General features: G+C 38.8%; 1 protein-coding gene across 4 annotated transcripts in view; it reads right to left on the minus strand.

Annotated features, from left to right (window-relative positions):
- RBPMS (RNA binding protein, mRNA processing factor) overlaps positions 1-18,603 on the minus strand; it is a 112,519-nt gene extending 93,916 nt beyond the window's left edge. For 2 of the 4 annotated variants that reach the window (XM_087716371.1, XM_087716368.1), the window contains exon 1: positions 18,466-18,603. In XM_087716371.1, the coding sequence (XP_087572497.1) occupies positions 18,466-18,532 (67 nt within the window). In that variant the 5' untranslated portion in view covers positions 18,533-18,603. Of the gene's footprint in view, positions 1-17,923; positions 18,152-18,465 lie in introns of those variants that run through there. The other 2 variants (XM_087716369.1, XM_087716370.1) reach the window with 2 other exon arrangements.
- Between the last annotated feature and the right edge of the window lie 861 nt (positions 18,604-19,464).

Below are 19,464 nucleotides of genomic sequence, written 5' to 3' on the forward strand. Positions count from 1 at the left end.
TGTTGTTGAGCTCCAAATCTAGCATCCCACATTACTGTCCATATTGGCTAGGAGTGCTGGCTGGGACATCTGGAGAGCCTTGTTTTCCTTATTCCTGTTTTAAAAATCAGGCTGACCATTTCCACTCATACATTTCTGTAACCTTCCAGAAATTAGGATAGCTATATGCAAACAGGAGCTCCTTTTTTTTCAAGAACAACAGTCGAGCAGCCTAGTTTTTAGATAAAATTGCAATACATGAAAACACTGGATATTCTTTTTTGCTGGTGATCTGAAAAACACAGCTGTTCAAGGAACAGATTTGCAAATATTTGTGTTATATATATTTCCTTGGACAAAGGCAACCACTGATGTGAGCACAAGCTGGGGAACAGATGAGAATCACCTTTAAAACACCTCCCAACAGAGCCCTCCAGTGGATGCATACTGGATCTCCTTCCCCTTACCAGTCTTGTTACTTTCCCTATTTATCAAATGGAACCCAGAAAATAATATCACGTAGGTTCCGAAATCTTCTGTGCTAGGGTGCCGAAGAAGAGGGAGGCCAGCAGAACAGGAAAGCTAAAGATGGGATTGGAAAAATATGTACTGAGGATTTCAATCCACAATAATCAGAAATATGTGTAACTAACATATTCTGATACAAAGGAATGTTTTAAAACATGTCAATATGAAAAAGTACCAAAATTTCAGAGTATTTTAACATGCTTTTATGATTCATTTTACAAGTGTAGTGGTTCGCTTAACAATTATGGCAAAAAAGATTGTAAAACGGGGTGCAATTCACTTAACAGCTGCCTTGTTTAGGAACAGAAATTTGGGGCTCAGTTGAAGGTCAGCCTTATACTTTGAGTTTTACGGGTTGTCATTCTAATGTTAGCTCTACTGGAAATGACTTCCATTTAGAAAAGAAATGAAATGTCTAAAAAAATAAAAGAAATGATATCCAATGTTTGAATCAGCTTATCCAATTCCAGATTTCCACTTCATAATTATCTTGTACTTTATACATGTTTTCTGTATCTCCAACATATGCAGCCATGTCTCATTGATTATCAAATATATATTTAAATGCAATTTTAAAAATCAAGTTAATTAATATTTGAACTAATATGGAAGTATTCCTAAGTAACCAGTGACTAAGGTCTTATCTATCACATTAACAGGCATTCCTAAGTACAAAGGCAAATGGTCTGGTTTTTCTCTAGTGCCATGATATCTATGCAACAAACAGGTTAACCAAGCGGTGAAGGCACTACCAACAGGTACAAAATACCATAACTATAGATAGCTATGTACTAAATAATAACATGAATTAAAATTGATTATCATTACATGGATAAAAACATAGATATATTGAGTAAAAAGCACTATCTCATCAATCCCCTCCGCCTTGAGGGTTACCCAATGTCAAAACACACAAGGTCACATACCTCACAGATTTGCTGGTGTTATGTTTCTAAAAGTTAGACTGTTGAAAAGGAGAACAAAAAGAACCATGTGGTTCACCAGCCTATAAAAAGTGTCAATAGAGAACCACTGATTGATCACCATAATATTGTGGTTTATTTTAAAGCAATGGACAAACTTTGGGCACAAGAAGACATCAAAGTGGGAAGATATTGAATACAACAGCATGTCATAAATTCAACACTAATACACACACACACACACACACACACATACACACACACACACACAAATAAAAATTTTAACCACCCCAAATTTGGTACAAGATATAAGGCATTCCAAAATTCAAAATAGGAATCATCAGTGTGCACAGTGATATGCAAATTAGAAGACTGTTTAAGGCAGTGTTGGAGAACATTTTCAGCACCAAGTGCTGAAACGGGAGTGCGTGTATGCACGTGCGCACGTGCTAGAAACCGGAAGAGCAGCTGCTCGGGGCATATGCACGCACCAGGAAGATCTTCCACTTTCTGGAGCATGCATGCATACCATCCACCTGGTCTTCCGGTTTCTGGTGCGCTTGCATGAGAAGAGCAGCTGGATGGTGCACATGCACACGCTGGAAACCAGAAGACCATCCTCCCGGTGCATGCATGTGCACCCAGCAGCTGTTCTTCTGGTTTCCGGTGCTCCTGCACATGTGAAAACCAGCTGCCCAGTGCGCCAGGACCTGGAAGAGCAATAGGCTCCAGGTTCCAGGTCACGTGCCCGGAGAGATGGCTCTGCACGTTACTTCCAGCACATGTGCCATAGGTTTGCCATCACGGGTTTAAGGATTACTTGAATCTCAGTAAGAATCTTACCCTGCTAGTCAATATAACAGCAGCAATTAGAGTTGACAAAAGCACAGAGACCTCCCTGAATTGCTAATAAAAAATCTAAGGCCATAAGGGTTTTAGATGGCTATTTGTGAAAAGGAGGTAACTTCTACTTGTAACTGACTAAGGGTGTCTGCTGTAACATCTGCATAAATCTCAAGAGATGCCAAAATATTAAGGAGGGCAAATTCCAATTCAGCAATACCAATGGAAGATAAAACCTGCAAAAGAGAGAATACAAAGGAGATTGCTTTTCCACTAAGGCATTATGTATGGAAGGGGGAAGACAGAAAGGTGCCACCTGGAAAAATGGGATGGGACTGTATACTAACAACTGGAAACAGGATCCCAAAAGTATACATCCATACCATGTAGGAGGCAAAATTTTATATGCAATATATTCACAAATCCAAAACCATCTGAATCATGGAACTGTCCTGGGTTTCAAGATAGCAGAATCCTTATAAATCCAGGCCCAGTTAGTGGTGTTATTCACAAAAAAGGTGTTTATTCAAGGGGTTGGTCAAAAAAGGCAATGTCTGCTTCCCTGCTCAAGAATTTCACTGATGGCCCATACATTGATTAACCTATTGTGCACCCCAGTAATGGAGAACTGATATACCTCTAAAATAGTAGGATGATTAAACCCCAAGTTAATATCAATAAGTGGCATACCCTCCATTAGGTTGGCAGGCAAATGTGTACACACCCAACAGTCTTTTAGTTGCAAATTGGCAGCTATGTGAAACTACATATTGACAATGAAATTGTCTCACCAGTTGAGCAGATGATCACGATGAAATAACTCTCACTTGGGCTTCCAGTGGTCTTAAAAATCAAAGAGGAAAAGGAATTTGCAAGAAAGTGTTTTTCATCTATGTTGGCTAAGAAATGCTTCCCTGTCCTGGAAGAAAGTGCAATGCAATAGAGTCATCTATTCAAATCTGTGTCCACAATCTCTTGTTGAGAGCAACCTGGATGCAGCCTATAATATGATCAAGTAACAGTTTTAGACTCAGGGCAATTGCAAATGGTGGCTCTCTCACCTTGACATGTTTTAGGGCAACAGGTGGGATGTTTTAAAGCAAAATGCTTGTCAGTGTTGCAGGGCAGAACAGAAGTAAAAAAATAAATTTTCTATAAGACACATATACCAATGAGACAAAATTTCATCATTTCTCATTGCTGTAAGGGAGCTAAAAATAATTTCACTTTTATCAATAAAAGTGCTTGGTTGGATTTTATCAAATGACCCACATCTGTACAAAGACCAATTAAGCCCTTCCTTATTGCCAAGTGGGATTGTAATAGACCCCAGGTGCGTAGGGGGTCTAAGCAGATCCTTAGCCAGAGTTTAGAACCACATCCAGAGTACTGGTATGTAGATCAAAACAAAATCTTACTACCTGGAATCCTATCGTGATTAGTAGATTACCTTCTATTGTTCTGAGGAATATTTTTGGTAAATCACTATCCGTAATGGGGGGTGGTTGAGGAAGCCCAAAACTTAAATCTGGTATTTTAATCCTTCTACCATTAATCTGCCTAAAGTGGTTTGTCTAATTTCGAAGACTAAATACCAAAATAATCTATAAACTATTTAATAACTAAATCTCAATAAACCTATAACATATGTTTTCTTCTTCTATATACAAAGAAGACTGAGGAGGAGGAGTCAAGCCATGAAACCACAACATCAGTAAAATGGACAGCAGAGCCAGACACTCCACCAGGAGAAAATGTCCCAAAACAATGGACAGCTGAACTTGTGGGGCACTTGAAGTTTTCGTTTAACCAACAGGTGTATTGGCAGTGATCAAGGGCCTTACCCATATTTTACAGTTACTATAATACATCTTTTTAAGGAGGCATGGTGGTTGTCAGTGACTCATACACTGTTTAAGCATTTCATTTCCCACAAGACACTTGAGTACCATGTGCTACTAGTGAAGCCACTGGATAAGCTTTTCCATTTAGAATCTCAAAAGGGATAATTCCTACCATGTTTCTCCGAAAATAAGAACGGGTTTTATTTTCTTTTGACCCCCGAAATAAGCACTTGGCCTTATTTTCGGGGAGGTATTATTATTTTTGAGGTGCAGGAAGCAGTGAGTATGGTCACCTCATGGCTGCTGCTGGGTTGCAATATTTTCAGGGAGGGCTTATTTTAGCGCATGTGCTCAAAAGTCCAATTGGGTTTATTATCCAGGGAGGTCTTATTTTCAGGGAAACAGGGTAGTTTACCTCTATGTGATACCCTAATTCTCATCAAGGCTAACAATAGAGCCTGTGGCCATGTTAATTGGGCTTCTTGACAGAGTTTGGAAAAATGGCATTTAAAGGTCTGGTTTATTGCTTCAATTTGCTCACAGCTATGGAGTCCCCAAAAAGAATGTAGCTTCCAGCTGATCTGCAAGACCTTTGTCGCTTGCTGGGTCGCTTGGGAAATGAATTGTGGCCTGTAATCTGATCCTATTGTTCAAGGCACTTGGAACCTTGCAATGATTTCTGCATGGCCACTTCTCTAGCTTTGTTGTTCCTGCAGGAAGAGGCTTTGGGCTATCCTGAAAACATGTCCACAAAAACAAGCAGGTATAGATATCCTTGTGTGCTAGATAATTCTGTAAAGTTCACTTGCTAGGCATCTCCAGGTGATTGCAAACCCAGTGAACTTTTCCTTAAAATTTTTGGATTATTCTTTAAGCAGATTTCACATTGTGCCGCCCCCCTTCAGCTTCTGGATGTAGTCCCAGAATCACAATTTGTCTGGATAGTAAAGCCCCCACCCCACCCCGCATTACAGTTACACTTTGATGATCAGCGTGATGAAGGTCCTGTATCATTTGTCATATGAGGACCTATGGTACCACATTTTTTCCTGAATAACCCTTTATCAGAACACTAGAGAGCCTTCTTACTCCAGCTTGATGCCTTTCAGTGTACTGTGGGTGATCCAGTAAAGTAGCTTGAGTCAACATTTCAATCTTGACTTTAGATCTTTTGGGGCAACTATAACTAGCTATCTCTCCAGTCTTATGATTTCCTTTAGGGATGGGATCACTTCCTTTTCAATGTATGAACAGCTGTGTGTTTTAGTTATATATTCCAGAAGCATCAAAACTTCTTCTACATGTTTCATACCTCTACCAGCTTCACTCATCAATGCCTTCTCTTTGCACAAAGCCCAGTGTGCCATGCAATATTCCAATGCTCCAAAAAACATGAAACTTTGCAAACAGTTCTGCTTTTTGACCAGAGATGTGAGGAGATAGAGGGTTGGCTTTTACTACCTCCACCCCGCCACCACACACACAATTTGTGACCACTACATATTCTGGTCTCCTCCTCCCTAGACTATATAGTGCTATGTACAAAGTACTCCAGCTCTTCATTGAGTAATGGACCATCTTTCAGATCAGGGCAGCCAGAGTAGGTAATTTCAATCACATGTACACAGTCATGTTCAAATTATTCCTGCTCATTTTGTGCCAGGTGGTTTGCTAAATTAAGTGTTGTAGTAGTGACCAGATGATAATAGAATTGTCCAGGAATATTGTCCGCTAATTGGTCATCCTGCATGGAGTAAACCAGGGACTTCCTTTCTGTTCCAACATTGTTAATACAGAATGTGGCACATACAGTATACAGTCATTGGCTGGACAAGAGTTAATTTTTCTGCAGCTTTTACCAGAATACCCATGTAAGCAGCAGCTTGTAGGCAAGCTGGCAATCTTGCTGCTTCTGAGTCCACCTTCTTGGGAAAAATATGCCATAGGGCATTGCCACCTGCTCAGCATTGATGTTAGTATTCCAGCAGCCACTCGCCTTTGTTTATGTACAAACAGCTGAAAAGGCTTTGTCAAGTGAGGCAAATCCAGGGCAAAATAAGACATCAACTTCTGTTTAATTGGAAAGTAACTGGAGAAACGATAATCTGATTTATTGCTTTTAAATCCTGCATGAAGTAATATTCAGTGAGGTGGGTTTTTTTTACTGGTAATACTGTAAATAGCAGTGGACTTATATACCGCTTCATAGGCCTTTCAGGCCTCTCTAAGCGGTTTACAGAGAGTCAGCATATTGCCCCCAACAATCTGGGTCCTCATTTTACCCACCTCGGAAGGATGGAAGGCTGAGTCAACCCTGAGCCGGTGAGATTTGAACCGCTGACCTGCTGATCTAGCAGTAGCCTGCAGTGCTGCATTTTAACCACTGCGCCACCTTGGCTCTTGGTAAATACCAATTTAAACTTCCAGATTAACCCGTAAGTGATAAACCTCTCAACTGAAGTCCTTTCCTTGTTTCCCATTTCAAGTTGGAAATCTACTTGAACTTGGATCACGTACTTTGTTCTTCCTGGCTTTGCATTCACTGACATCCAAGGAACCATAGCATCTAATATGTCTATTGATATTTTATTTTCAACTTGAGCAATTGCAAAAGAGTCACTTGCACCCTCCATCTCTGACCTACTGGCATGGCCAGTGCCATTTTATTCTCATAAAATGTTAAGTCTGCTCACATTTTGCACATCAGATCTCTCCCCAATAATGAAATTCTGGCATACATAAAAATTGGTGGCTGAGTCTTTTAATTCCAAAACATAATGTTCTGTTTCAAGATTGCTGATGTGCACACACATAAACACAGTATTTTAGAAGAATATTTATTGGAGTTTAGGCAGACAGGAATGTGATTCTAATCTAATGTCTAATAAAGACAGTTTGCCTGAAAGGAGCTAAACACAGCTCATCATCCAAAATGTTCCAAGAGTTATAAGATGCCAAATCGGGTGGTCAGCCAGTTCAAGCATCAAGAATCATCAAAAAGAAGCAGGAACATGATTCAAGAACTGGATAGCCTGGTTGTCTTCAACTAGGACTGCAAACACAGTATCTAATTAAATCTGTCTGCAGCCAGCTGCAAGTCAAGTCATCAATGCATAATAAAAACATGAATTAAAATGGGTTAACATGGGCTATCTCATCATGCTTACCGGGGAAGAACATCAAATGCTCATGAGAAGATTTGGAGATGATGACAAGACCAGAAGAAAGCTGAAAGAAAGTTTGATCAGTGACAGTGCCATTATTGAAAGAGAAGTTCCTTGTTTTACAAAGACATCTGCAACTGAGGCATGATTAGTGAGAAACAGGATCCTAAGAAAAACTTGAAAAGGTCCGATGAGAAATGAAACATACTTAACTATATGTTTTAAGAACAAATGGGTAAGATGATTAGATAGTAAGATCATACAACGGAATGAAAATAATACTTTCTATTCAATAGAGTTTAGTACATGGTACATGGACACAAATGACACATTCATCTCTATCAAAGTTACTGGATAGCCAGTTAAACATCAATATTACATAAATGTATGAACCTACTATAGAGACAATGGTGGAAACCATCAAGGAATTCTATTGCAAATTGCTAGTGCTAAAGGCAATGTTAAGAAAGACAAAGTACTACTAATAGGTCATTAGAATGCAAAAGATGGGGGGGGGATCTCTATTACAGGAACTACAGGAAGATCTGGATTTGGCAAACATAACATTACAGGAAACAGGTGAATAGAGTTTTGAAAAGAAAATTCTTTGTTTATTGCTAACATCTCCTTTAAGCAATACAAGCACAGTCTGTACATATGAGCACCACCAGAAGCCCATATTGGAATCAAACCAACAATATAATAAGATCCTGAAGATGGGGACATGCAGCACAATCAACTAGAACATTTACAGATGCAGATGGTAGTACAGGCTGAGAATTATAGCAGGAGTAAGGAATATTAGGTATGTTCTCTGCCTTGAGTTGTTATAAAAAATAATAAATGCAGCATAAAAATAATAATAAATAGTCAAATAAATAAATGTTGATATATATGCCTGTCATGAAGAAAGGTACAAGAAAACATGCAGGTTATGGGTCTTTGTCCCATTACTTCAGTCTATACCACCCAGTCAGGTTAAAAACAAATGTCTTTGAGGGAAGTGAGTGGTTTAGAAATGTGAAATATAAATGAATAAATATTGCAGACCCGTCAATTAAAGAATTCTGACTGGTGGGGGTCTAGGAAGAAAGCTTTCTCTGCTGTTGCCCAACCCTATGGGACAGTCTTCCCCCAGTAGTGAAACAGGCTCCCACTACCCTGGCCTTCCAAAAAGGAGTCAAGACATGGTTCTATGGCATCAGGTAGGGAGACCGGGGAGCACTCAGCTATGGGGCTGATTACTCCCCTGAAAGCCCACCCTTCACCTTTTAACAAATGTTAATCTCTTGCTTTTAAATTTTAGAAGCCCAAATCACAAACTACATCTGATTTGTTTTGGCTATGCCATATGTGCTAATTCATTGGAGAAGTCTATGATGCTAGGAATTGTTAGTGGAACAAGAAGGGGCAAGCAAGGAAAACACTGGCTTGACGACATCAAAGCTGACACAAAGATGAACATTCAAATTCTGAAAGAAGCTGTGCTTGACGAGGCAGTCTATAAAGTTGCCAAGAATCAGACTCAACCAGAGGTGGGTTCCTACCAGTTCAGCCTGGTTCGGCTGAAGCGTTAGTGGTTTGGTGGCCTGGGTCACTGGAACCGGCAGCAACCCAGGCTTGCCACACCCCCTAACTAGTTCTCCGGGTGGCACCATAAATGCTGCCATCTTGTATTTTGCTTCTGCGCATGTGCAGAGCAACGTTTATTGCACTACGCATCAAGCCAGTGTGTGCGGCGCAGCCACAAGTGAACTGGCAGTAGTGGACTCAACTGAATAGTTAAAACAACAATATATACTGTTTTATATTTTAACATTTTATTGTACACTGCCCAGAGTCCCTCTTTGAGAGAATGTGAAAAATAAAAAATAAATAAAATGTATTAATGGGAAAGCTGTCACAATAATGTATTTCAAATTTCATTTTGTCAATATTTCAGACTGTAACAGCCCCACATTCAAGATACAAACATTCAAATACAAATATAAAACTCCAAAATTTTAAAAAGCAAAGAAAAAACACAAAACAAGTCATTTAAAAAGTGTATATCACTAATGGATATACACATATTACACCCCCCCCTGTTAACTACTGGTTAATTATTACAAATATATTAGTTTCCTGCTCCTTGCAAAAAAGGCTGTCCAATTTTTTAAACGACTAAATCCAGTTGCAAGTTACTCACCTGTCATCTATATACTATATTAATGACATAACAATAATAATAAACAGCAAGAATAAAGTTTAAAAACCCTATGTTAACAAACTGTTATTGTATTTGCTTGCCTGTAATGATACATTGTTGCTCTGTATAATTTAACAATAGATAACACAGGAATTTGCAGTGCGAAAAAAAGATAAAACAGGGAAGATATTTTCTGAATATTTCAATCCAAAGTTAAATTAAAAATTAAAAAAAGCTCCAAAGATTTTGCAAATTAGTAAGATGCAAAAACCCCATAGTAAGAGTCCAATATGGATAAAAACACTTCCACTACTTAAGAACACCCCATGTTTTCCTTACATAAAAGCAAAAGTTATTCGAAACAACAAAGAAAAAAAAGAACAGATAAAGTCCAGCAGGGGGTTAAAATAAATCATCATTCAACTAATTAGTCAACTTTTAAAGATAAAAATTAAAATGAAACAAAAGTTTCAAAAAGTTAAAACCGAGGCATGCTTAAGAAAATGATGAAGATGGATGACAGGTGATTTTCCCACCAATCTCACAGGCAACTTGGAATCTTCAAGACTCTCCTTTCCAGGTGAGTCAACAGCTGTTTGAAAGCTATCTTGGTTCATTCCCAAGTGCTCCCATTCAAACCAGGGAGCAGCACTGCCAAAGAACAAAGAACACTGACAGCAAAATCATCAGATGGGGGGGGGGGATTCCTACCATTCAGCAGCCATTTTTGGAAAAGACTCAACATTTACAATTGTGAGGAATGGTAAGTAGAACTAACCTGAGCTCTAACTGATTAGAGAAGAAAAAGGTAATGTATTGCCCTCCAGATATTTTCAGTTACAATTCCGATTTTGCCATGCTAGTTGGAGCTGATAGAAGCTGAAGTTTCCAACTTCTGAAGGCTTAAAGCACATGAAAGGCAAACATTGGCATGTATGGCAGAAGATACACACTACAGGGTGGGGAGAGAGAAAGTAACTTTTGTATTATTTTATAGGTCACTTCAATTCTTATTTGAAGTGGATGGTGCCCATTTGCACCATACCAAGAAATCTTTCAGAAATGGTGGAGGGGAAAGTGTTTTCTGCCACCTCCAACCATTACTGTAAGAATCCTATGCCCAGCCATTTGAATCCTGAGCAAGAACACTCTTTAAGGCATTGACAGAACGAATATTTTTAAATTAGGTTTGTAAACTCCTAACATATACATATATTGGAATAATTCTTGGCTGAAAAAGGATATCTAAAAGATATCAAGTAAATCTACAACAAGGAGTGGGACATAGCCAACTTTGGCTGACTCAGAGAAGCTAAGCAGAATGTATTTGGTTAATACTTGTTTGGAAATACCAGGCCTTTAGGCTAGATTGGGAAGCTGAAAAAGCATCTTGGAAAAAACAAAGCAAAGCATTTCTTATTGTTACCCAAAAGGTAATAGAATAACAGAATAAAGGGAGTTGGGAGGGACCTTGGGTATCTTCCAACTCCATGCATAAGCAGGAGACTAATTACCATTTTAGACAAATGGTATTTTAGACAAATGGTCTCATTTTTCTTAAAAATCTCCAGTGAGGGAGCATCCACAACTTCTAAAGGCAAGCCATTCCACTGATTAATAACTGTCAGGAAATTCAAATGTCCATGACATTAGCAGGAGTTAAACTCAACTTGAGGAAGTACTCAGTTTTTTAAAATGATTATAAAAAGTGTTGCAGTATATGCTTTCATAAACTGAGCCTATTTCCTGAAGCACTAGAACACAAGTTATTGGTGATAAACAATTTCACATAGATCACATCAAAATGTTTGATTCTGTTTGTGTTTGAATGGAGATGATGGTTTCCCATTTAATTACTGCTTATGTGAATAATCACTGTGCTTTCCCCCCCTACCTATTAAAAGTTTTATGCCAAATTGTTTGCATTTCATGGCCACATAAGTGACCTCACTGCTTATAATTCCTCTGCAGCCACATACATCTTCCAACTGACTAACACTTCATGCAATTGATGGATTTTCATCCACGAAAGCACATTTGCCAAACAGAGTAATTCTTCATTCATCTGATGGATTTTAGTACATTAAAGATTATGCTTAGTCTGTTTTTGCATCACAAAAGTTAGATATCCTTCTGAGAAAACCCCAAACTAAACAAAATTTACAACCAGTGGTAAAGAAATGTCTTATCAAGTTTAAGAGTGGGCAATATAAATAAATGTTTCAGTTCATGGGGAAGGAAATGCAAACGTACTGGGGACTCTAGAGACGATTTGCTTTGCTTTGCTTTGCTTTGCATTGTCCATGAGTCCAGGGGATTGACTAAAAAGAATTATCTTAATGGACCAGGATATTAGTCAGAGAGTAAATGAAGTTCAACAGTATCTGGCAGAAATCATTACACATTGAAATACATACATAAAACAACCATAAGAGGGTAAGGAATTATTGTTGCTACTAATATATGAAGGTTTTAGCAGCAAGGATAGATGAATTGAACTACGTATCTTCTATGCAGGGGATAACAATTTGGGTATAGTGATAGACAGATTCCAAATGTGGCTATTAGAGCTACCAACTTGTCTTTTATGCTATACCAGGTACAATCGTTGCCAGGTTATTTCAAGGACCAATTCTGAGTGTTTGTTTGATTGTTAAAGCATTGAATAACCTGGAAACTATAATCTCTTAAATGCTCTCCCCCTTCCTTACAAGAGCCTGTTCCTCAATTCATCACTGCCATCTTTGCAACTTGTTTGATTAAATGCCACCTGGTCTTCACAGCAATTACACCATATCTGTGAGATCTCCTTTGAAGTACAGTACAGTACTGTCCTCGACTTATGACTGGTTACTTAACAATAACCCTCCAAAGGTACTTGCGATCGGGTTTCAATTTAACCACTACAGCATTAGGCCTCCCAGGATCTCCCACACACAAGACACCCTATGTTCCATTTAACAATTGGTGGGTTCATTTCATGATAGCATTGGGAAAGCAGGCATGGGAGGGGTCATTAAGTGAAGCAGTTTAATGGAGCAGACACAAGGAGTACCTGCACAGTAATGCAAAAATGAATTTCTTTTACAAGGTTTTGGGGGTGATCATATTGTATTCATCAGACTTCTGTTTGGCCATTATGAACTGTATTCACATTTGATATATTAAGACATATAAATTTATTATTGGTTCTGAACTGTATTAGTTAATGAATGTTCATTACAAAGTTACAGTAAGAAACAGCAATGTCATGCAGTGTTTTCAATAAAGGTATTTGAAAAGATTGAACTATTTTAACTTATCCATAAATAAAAATACAGCAAACAGATGAATTGCATATTTTGGAAAAAATGTTTATTAAAGATAGGAAAGTGATTGAAGAAATTTAAAGACATATGGGATGGTCTAAGAAAGGCAGTAGGTAACGTATATTTGTTATGAAAAAGGAATGTTGAAAGAAACAAAAATGGCCGTTCTGCCCACTTTATTATGTGGGAGCAAGGGTTGAGATTTGTCAAGAGAAGCATAAAAATAAGTTGAACGAAATGGGATTGAGGAAATTAAGAAATATCTGTGGCAGTTAACAAGAAGAAAAAGAATAATGAATGGATGTGGCTTGAATATAATAGTGAATAAATAGTATGAAAAAAGGAGTAAATTGAAATAGTTTGGACATGTTGTGAAAAATAATTACTTGTAAAGCAAAATGAAAGGAATGGGTGAAAAGGAAAGAAGACCAAGAAAGTTATGGTTGAATGGATTGATGAGAAACTGAAAAAAAACTTAAAGAACAAAAACCAATGTACAGACATAGTGGAAGCAATGATAGCTTTCCAAGATAAAAAGATATAAGTAAAAAAGTGTTCATAAAAACCAGATTTAGTTAGGTCTCTCTTTGATTTCTTATCTCCTACTTTCAATATTTTTTCTTCTATTTTTTATTCCACCTTTTGCATAAAGTTACTTACCCCAAAAAGGATGAATATGTATACTTGCATGCATATAACATGCTTTTGAGAATACATTTTAATACATTTTAGTAGCCCCTTTTAAAGATTAAATTAACATACACTTCTTTAAATTGAAAGTAATAAAGTTTTGTTTTGTTTTACTTTAATCAAATAGGTACCGTATTTTTCAGAGTACAAGACACACATTTTTTTCCTCAAAAAAGAGGCTGAAAATCTGGGTGCGTCTTATACATCGAATACAGCATTTTTTGTCTCCCGAAGCCCTGCCCCTTCACCAAAATGGCCGTGCATACCCTTATGGAGGCTTTCAGACAGCTCTTGGGGGCTAGGGAGGGCAGAAATGAGCAAAAATGGGGCCTTTTTGCCCCCACCCCCCAGCAGCACTCTATAACGCTCCATAGGGCTATGCGTGCATTTGTTTTGTCAAAAAAAGGGCCCATTTTCATGAAAAACGGGTTGTTTTTTTGCTCGTCCCCCCCCAGGAGCACTCTGCAAGCCCTCCCCCAAGACTATTCATGCCTTTTAAAAAAACGGGCCCATTTTTGCGAAAAACGGGCCGTTTTGGGGAGATTTGCAGAGTGCAAAAACTTTTTTTCCTTTTAACTGATTGATGAGAATTACATTGATCAAGTGCTGTGCCAGCAGAAACAAAGTCTTAGGTGCTGCAGATTGTCAGCGATTTCCTTCTCCAGCACATGGATCTGCACGTCCGGAAACATCTACCTACTCTCTCTCTCTTCCTACCTATCTACTGTATTTATCTCTCTCTCTCTATTTCTCTCTCTATCCCCCTACCTACCAACCTACCTATCTCTCTCCCTGCCTATTTACTGTATTTCTCTCTCACACACACTCTTTCTCTCTCTATCCCTCTCCCTACCAACCTACTTACTCTCTCTCTCTCCCCCTACCTACTGTATTTCTCTATCTCTCTATCTCTCTCTATTTCTCTCTCTCTCTCTATCCCTTTATCTACCTACCTACCTACCTACCTACCTACCTACCTACTCTCTCTCCCTCCCTCCCTACTGTATTTCTCTTTCTCTCCCTCTCTATCCCTCTATCTACCTACCTACTTTTTTTTAAAAAAAAATTGCCTCTTCAAAATCTTGGTGCATCTTATACTCTGAAAAATATGGTAGATAGGGTGATTCGTTATTTTTTAATTTCATTTACTTTATATTGACGGACATCCATACATTGGAAATTGGAGAGGGGAGGTTTATCTGTGAGATGCATCTATATGAAGGAAGCACTTTCTGATTTTGCTGAGAAGATTTAAAGAGAGAATTGTGATAAATGGCCATATTGAGAATTTTGAGACCACAACTATCTTTTTTGTGGAGAGGAGGAGAAATTGTAGAGTTACCTATTTACCAAAAAAGATAGTGTCCAAGCTTTATGGATGGTATCAATAGAGAAGCCTGGAGAGAACCAGATAAGAGATCCATAAGCATATTAGTGATCCTTAATATTTTGCAAGTGACCCAGGTATATCATTTGATAGCAACATGCTTTGATGAATAAGCTACTTATATGCACAATAACTTAAAAAAAACAACCAAGAAACCTTTTGGTATAATAACAAAAAATATTAAGTAAATATTGTTACTAGTATCCCCTCAATAATATTACAAAAATGGAACAGTGGTCCAGTCCTTAAAAATTAAACATATCCTTCTGCTAGAAGTAAAAATAATTTTTAGAATTGGAATTAGACTGATTTTGAATAGCACTAATTCAATCAAAAATTACTATCAAATCCTTAAATAACTTACGCATTTTTGTTTTCATTTAATATAGTTTCAAATGTTTCATTTAGCACTATTAGTAATAGCTGAACTCTTTTGAAACTGTTGGAAAATTGAAAGGTTGAACTTTCTGAACTTTAAGAAACAAAGGCTGGATTTTAGTTTCGGGAATTTAACAAAACATTCTTCCAGGACCTCTACTTTTTTTTCTGTCCATGTATTATCCTGTTTAAACAATTAGTTTTAGCTGATGTATATTTCATATAATTAAACTATTAGCACATCCGCACTAATCATGAAGACGCTTCTGCTTGTAACTGATCCTGAAGATATGATAGTATATTAAAAAGATATAAGCTCTGGAAATGGAAACTTGGATTCATGTCTGACTTTAGCCACATTTATTTGTTTTTGTAAAATTAGACAAGATACAGTATATTGCAGTGTTTTTTCTTAAACTCATTGTAACAATTTCTAATTTCTAAGAATTCCTCATTGGATTACTGAAATAGCTCTAGGGTTCTGACATGTAACCCCTCGTGTTACATAGGCTCAGCGTTAATGCCCCGAGTCAAAAAAACAAGCAGAGAAGCAGCTATGTTGGCTTGTTGTATTTACCGTACATGGTTTCCACATCCTCACTTAGGGGTTACCTGCTTAATTCACTGTTCACGTTTCACGTACCTCACTGAATCATAAACTGACCACCAGGTCTGGATTGACAAAACATGCTAAAACATACTTATCTAGCTTGTCATTGCAGACACGGACACTGTACAGCTATCCTACTATGGGAGCCTTAGGACGAAGCGCATTTTGAAAAATAATTTTGAGGAAAATAATAGGATGTATTGAGTATGTCAATGAAGTAAACACACTTCTATTGGGAAAAAACAATAGGAGCGTTCAAGAATACTTGTCAATTAAATTACCAAGCTAGTTTGTATCACCCAAAGTCGATTGAATGACAGAATAGTTCCCATCACTTAACTTATTTTCTCTTTCATTTATACCATACTTTCATTTGCCAAGGTTTAGCATTATTACTGTAGACTGTGCAGCTGTAGGAAGCTAAATATGAACATGTGTCTCATTTTAAAATATCTGAGGGGGAAAAACACTCTTGGTATAGTGTGTCCAGTTTCTGCCCACCTTTGAAGCACATTTAATCTTTTATATTATCTCCATCAAATCTTACGGGGGCAGATATTCTAAGGAAAGGGTTGTCCTTTCCTTCCTTCCTTTTTAGTAATTGGTTTTGCTGTCAAGACCCATACAGCACTTCAGATTCAATTCCAAAAAGGTTTTGTAGAATTCAGTGTGCAACTTTTAAAGCAGCGGCTCTTTTCCTGGAATCCATGTCAAAATTCAAGTCAACCCTACATAACACAAATATTAAAGAATAACATTGGAATGGAATCTTAAATTAACCTGCCTCTCTATAAAACAAGGGGCTCTTAAAACAGAACTGTGTGCTTTATCTCCTGCTACTGCAAAAGTAATGAGAGTCTGTGTTTGAATATCATCTTGGGAGGAATGCTGGAGTAATAGTGTTCTTTTAAAAATTTCCCTATTTCTAGGTCTCTGAAAATGCCCTTCGCTTTGTTTCTAAAAGCAAACATGCCCCATAATTGGCATTACTAGAAGAAAGGATACACCTTATCTGATAGCCATGCAGATATATCCTGCAACAATACCCTGTTTCACAACTTCAGAGTTCTACAATAAAAAAAAACACTAGTTACACAATAAAACTATGAAATCTGCTCACAGTGTAGAAAGGTTTAACAATGATATATTATGAGCTTTCTCTTCCCAGATATGATAAAAAGTGAAGTAAATAAATACCTATAAAGATCTGAAAGTAAATCCAGATTAAATATAGTTTTTCAACATTTTTTTAAAATAGCCTCTTATGCTGTAGATTACAATATGTTATAGAAACCTTATTTTCCATTTTTTATCTAAATGGTATTATTTTTATCTAAATGGTATTATCACTTGGTAACCAGTTAGTGTGTCAAAAGTTATCTATAGCAATCAATGAAGAAACCTATAGATAGGCTTTAGAAATACTGTTTATCTGGGGAGTATTATTTTTCCCAAAATAAAATTATTCTCTTTCTGAATATGCCTGTGTGTATTACTAGTAATTAATTGCAACTGTCTTACTAACGCCAAAACTATGAGTAACATGTTTTTTTCTGACAAAGTCACAAGAAAAAACTAAGATTCTCTCACGGTGCTCCAAGATTGATTTTTGAATGTCTGTCACTCTATAGTTTAAACAATTGCATTTTACAAAGACCAATATTATGTTATAATTTCAAAAGATAGCCACCATGTTCATAGTATTAACGTGTACTATCCAAATATATATCTAAACTGATTTCGAATTTATTAAATATCTTAGAAATGTACAACTTTTAAAGAAATGCAACCTTTTCAAAATTACATGAACCACATGTTTAAACGCTGTTATTTACTTGCATGGACATAAATTCCATTTAACGCAAACCTTACTTCCGAACACACCTGTGCAAGACTGCACACTTAGAAAACACGCACCTCCCTGGAAATATTTATTTGAAAGCAAACGTATACAGAACCCAGGCTGCTAAATCACGGGATACTGCTAACCTGCAAATGATCCATGACTAACGTTTTTATTTTGTTTCATTGCAGTTTCCCCCCCCCCCTCCCTGCATATGCCATTGCGGATTAAAATTTACCCAAATTCTTCTACGAGTTTTCCGCATCTTAACTCATCGGAAAAGAATGCGCCCGATACGTTATCTATTAATCTGGGTGCCTAGCTTTTTAAAGGAATACGCTGCTTTAAAACCAGCCGATTGCTGCGGACACTAGATTCAGCATTTCAATCTTCCAGGAGGTATGTCCCAAGCCCACTCTCCACCAACTTCCAGAATCTCAAGAATGGTCCGCCAGCGATGCCGTTTGGAACATTCGAAACTCCTTTCGTTTTTTGCAAAGGTTGCGCAATCTCTCTCGTCTCCAAAACCGGGCCAAGTGTCAATGGGCTCTTACAGGCGGGTGTGTGTGTGTATGTGTGTGTGTCAGAAAAAGCCCCGCAGCAAAGAAGCTGCCCGCTCAAAAGTGACACCTCTTATTCCCCGAACCTTTTGCCGAGGGCTCCCCAATATATCATCGTGGCGCGCCTTGACACCCCGCTCGGAAAGTGTGTCGTCCCCCACCACCACCCCACTCCACCCCAAAGCGGCCAATTCAACCACCGCCTCTCCTTTTCGAGCAGGTACCTCTTCCTCTTGCAAGTTCGGCTCGGCCGGGCTGAGCTCTTGCTCGCTTTTGCCGCTGTTCATTGTCTCCGCCGCCGGCCCGAAATGCCCTCTTAGCCTCGCCTCGCCTCGCCTCTCCGCGGCGCGTCTAGGCTGAGGGGTCACAAACGGGCAGGCGCGGCGAGGCGAGGCGCGGCGAGGGAGGGGGAAAAGCAGCGGGGCTCGCGCCCTGGCTACCACCAGCTGCCCTCAGCAGCATGCAGAGGGTGGTTCTGGAGGAATGGCGGAGCCCGAGCGTGAGGCGGAGAGGGGCTGGCGGTTGCCGCTGCTGGTTCCCTCTGGAAGAAGGTGGGGAAGAGTCCCAGGCTTCGCCTTTTGCGCGCTTTTCCTCTTAGTTGGCGGAGTGGGCGTCTCCCTTCGCCTGGCGCTGACTTCTTGGGACGACGCGGGGCTCGAAGGAGCGTGGAAAATAAGATTTCCCCTCTGAAAGCCCCCCCGCGGCCAGAGCACGTGAAGCGACCTCGAGGCTGGAGATTTGGCAAAGCAAAGAGGGAGGAGGAGGAGGCGCCTCGAAGGGTGATAACTTTGGAAGCCTCCTGCCTTTGCTGAAGGCTGACTAGCCTGTCAGCTGTCCTGGCTTCTCCCATCAAGGCTGCCTGCTTTTCTGAGGGCCCCTTTCAGGCTTCAGCTTTTTGGAAATAGGGGGACAAATTTTGATTGGATGCCATGATGGCATACAGGTAGTCCTTGACCTAAGAGAGCCCCAAATTTCTGCTGCCCTTGTTAAGTGAGTTTGACTCCTCCCCATTTTACCATCTTTCTTGCCACAGTGGGTTAAGTGAATCGCTGCCAATGGTTAGGTAACATGGTTGTTAGGTAAATCTGACTTCCCCATCGAGAAGGTCACTGAAGGGGATCACATGACTCTGGGATACTGCCACTGTCGTAAATATGAGTCAACTGCCAAGCACCCGAATTTTGATCATGTGACCATGGAGAGAGTGCAATGGTCCTAA

This window comes from Thamnophis sirtalis, unplaced genomic scaffold, assembly GCF_051295495.1.
Source record: "Thamnophis sirtalis isolate CommonGarterSnake01/CBP01778 unplaced genomic scaffold, rThaSir2_p1.2 scaffold_5, whole genome shotgun sequence".
Lineage (NCBI taxonomy): Eukaryota > Metazoa > Chordata > Lepidosauria > Squamata > Natricidae > Thamnophis > Thamnophis sirtalis.